Source organism: Dendroctonus ponderosae, unplaced genomic scaffold (genome assembly GCF_020466585.1).
Source record: "Dendroctonus ponderosae isolate FM_Combo_2020 unplaced genomic scaffold, Dpon_F_20191213v2 Dpon_F_20191213_6, whole genome shotgun sequence".
Classification (NCBI taxonomy): Eukaryota; Metazoa; Arthropoda; class Insecta; order Coleoptera; family Curculionidae; genus Dendroctonus; species Dendroctonus ponderosae.
Window position 1 is genome coordinate 2,708,532 of NW_026018814.1, and position 3,077 is coordinate 2,711,608.

Here is a 3,077-nt window from a genome sequence, read left to right on the forward strand (position 1 = left end):
GAATAATTCCACAATTTTAACAAAAGAACAATCCACAAAAAAACGTAAAATTAAAAAAAGCGCACTAATTTTACTAAATCAAAATAATTGTGTTGTTTCATGTTCATTTAATTTAAGTCATACATGGTTACCTAAGAAGGTTTTAATGACAAAAATTTTTTAGGCAAAATACCCAAAAAGAAGTTTGTAAAAAAATGAATCCGCCTCAACAATATAGAACTTATCTACAATTGTTTCTTAATACAAAAATGTTGGTTAAATACTACATAAATTTAAATATGCCTCAGGCTGCCGCAGAAGGAAGTGGAAGATATTCTAGGCGAAGCAGAAGTTCTGCAACAGTTTGAAATCAACAAAGGACGAAAAGTGGTTCCAGTGGCAGGCTGCCGATGCATATCCGGCCTGTTAAAACGGGAAGCTCTATTCAGGGTGGCCAGAAACTCTTCAGTTATCTTCGAGGGTAAGTGAGATGTGTTTTTTTATACGAAACTGCAAAAGTGGGCGTTACAGGCCAGTTATGCTCGATGAGGCATTTAAAGAGCGAAGCGGATGTTATCAAATCCGACACAGAATGCGGCTTGCAACTAGAAAATGAAGAAGTCACTTTTGAGAAGGGCGACCGCATCATATGCTTTCAGCGAAGAATGGTGGAACAGACCACTGATTGGGATCCAGGCTTTTAAATCGAATGTAAAAAGGTGATAGTTTCTTAATAAAAAACCGAGGTTTTAGCAAAACCTAAATGGTTTGCTTCCCATTTTAATGGAAATAATAAATATGATAAATCAATTTTTATATATTACTTAAAAAAGTAAAATACAGTTTGGTAGTGGCTTTTTAACGCTATTTTTATACAATATACGATAAAATGATACTATTGCTAAAATTTCCACAATCATTATTGAACATTCTGTTTATTACTCCGAAAAAAATTCTATTGCTGTATCAAACTAGAACTATAAATGCAAATAGCGATTGTTCTTCAGCCAAGGTAACGTTCTTATACTAGTTTAAGCTTTGGTGAAAAGTTACCCTCAACCTTTACAAAACTACATATTATGCAGAAGCAAAAAGCAAGACGATTCAAAAAGGTTCTGTAAAAAAACAATGGACAACTAATAATAACTTTTAATGCATATTCACATCATTAATCTGTCTTGGAGAGTTCCATTGGTTGTGTCAATACTTTCCCATGGAAATTGTACCAATAATATGTTCAAAACTTAGAACATTAACTACTTGCCAAAAGAGCCAAAGTAAAAATATCACGGAACTAAACTACACGTATTAGAGAATTACATCAAAGTTCACTTAAATTACTTTGTTAAAAAACTATGCTTGTAGTTGCGACATTTCCAAGAAAACCCTTTCTCTTGAACAGGTATTTGTAAAACATGGCTGCTGATGAACTTGTATAAAATATAATTATTACAACCCAATTTTGGAGTTAACGTGAAACAACACTCGCAAAATAAGCTGCAAATAATTAACAACGATTTTGTTGCTACTACCACTACTATTCCATATAACAAGGAAATTTATACAATTTTAACAAAATACGGCTCATTATTTACTCACTATAGGAGTTTCTAAAGCAGATAAACATAACAAAAGCACTTTCGATATACTCAAAAGGCATTGTCTATAACTATCGGGATTTCGTGTACAATATATTGCTGAAAAACTCTGAAATTCAACATTGAACGTTTTCAATATATTAGTAGTAGTAGCATTTGAAAAACAATATAAATAAAACTCTATGCTTTTGTAAAAGTGTAAAACAGACGAATATAAAGCTATAAAATATCAATAAACTGCAAGTAAAAATTAATGTGGCAACATCACAACGCTTTAGAAATATTTGTTCTCGATTCGCCATAAAGAAATCTATGCAAGTATACACAAAAACTATTACTAGGTAAATGAAGTATAGATATTCCAGTGGTGTACTGCTAAGTGATTAACTGCACTGATTTATAGAATGTCAACTGTGGAACTATCTTGCCAATTTATTAAGGAACAAATATTTAGACTATTTAATCGGGTTTTGTTCAAAGAACCGGATTATCGCCGAATGTCAATCATATTTCGGTAAAAGTTTTTTTTATCAACGTGTATGTATAAAATAATTTGTAGGCTATTGCGCTCGATTTACTTATGTGCTTGGCAAACCCCAATTAGCAGTACATCTAGCAACGATTTTCAATATATTTGTGTTGCTTTCTTACTCGATATGTCCATTTATACAAGGATGTTGTCGATTCAAATCCCTCCAAACATCTAAAAAAATATCATTTTTTTCGCTCAACATATCCCCAAAAACCTTTTTCCTGATCTCTCATCTTGCGGCACGCAAAACTTCTAATTCGGATCAACGAAAATTCGTTCTGATACTTGCCCACAAACGGTTAAACAACACAAATATATTTCAAGTTCAATTGGCCCTTTAGGACATTGAACTGCACGGTAATCTAGGAGAACCCATTTGAGTGAGCACTCTATCAAGCCATTGTAAGGGGCCGTTTAGATGCAGCTCAATCCAACATGGTGTTGATGTGACTGTTTGGCGCCTAAAAGCCACCAAACTTAATCGATGTATACGCCGATAGTAATGTGAATTGCTCACCTATATTCGGCGCCCCATCCTTTCACAAACGACATTCTAATTGTGCACATTCTAGTCAATTGAAAAACCGCCTCAAATCCCTGACTGACTGACTGCGACAGTAAAGCGGCAAACTCTTGATTATTGAATATCTTCAAGTTGCAACCTGGAACGCCCTGAGTTATTCCTATGTAACTTATAAATATCAGAGTGGCCGCTGGGCGCGTATTATTGAATTGATGCCTAAAGGCTGTGCTTACCGGGAGGAATTTTGCAAACCGTCGCCGGATGCCATCCATACCTTTGGTTGCAATTGGGAGACTGAACAAAAATCGCTGAGTCGCTAAGACATTCCGCAAATACTTCGCCACCAATATAATACAGTCGAACCCCTTTTCCTATATGACGTCTGGTTTGTTCGACTACTGTATTTCGGTTCACGTTCGATAAAAGTCCTAGACAAAATCTGAAA

The 3,077-nt window shown here is 34.7% G+C and overlaps 2 protein-coding genes across 2 annotated transcripts in view; one reads left to right on the plus strand and one right to left on the minus strand.

Moving 5' to 3' along the window:
- LOC109536356 (translation initiation factor IF-2, mitochondrial) overlaps positions 1 to 789 on the plus strand; it is a 7,274-nt gene extending 6,485 nt beyond the window's left edge. Inside the window, exons 9-10 of the mRNA XM_019902541.2 lie at positions 288 to 460; positions 511 to 789. Of these exons, the coding sequence (XP_019758100.2) occupies positions 288 to 460; positions 511 to 683 (346 nt within the window). The 3' untranslated portion in view covers positions 684 to 789. The remainder of the gene's footprint in view (positions 1 to 287; positions 461 to 510) is intronic.
- A 324-nt stretch (positions 790 to 1,113) lies between these two features.
- LOC109536357 (mothers against decapentaplegic homolog 3) overlaps positions 1,114 to 3,077 on the minus strand; it is a gene marked incomplete in the record, with an annotated part of 6,105 nt that continues 4,141 nt past the window's right edge. Inside the window, 3 exon segments of the mRNA XM_048667659.1 lie at positions 1,114 to 2,570; positions 2,627 to 2,771; positions 2,866 to 3,071. Coding sequence (XP_048523616.1) covers positions 2,447 to 2,570; positions 2,627 to 2,771; positions 2,866 to 3,071 — 475 coding nt within the window.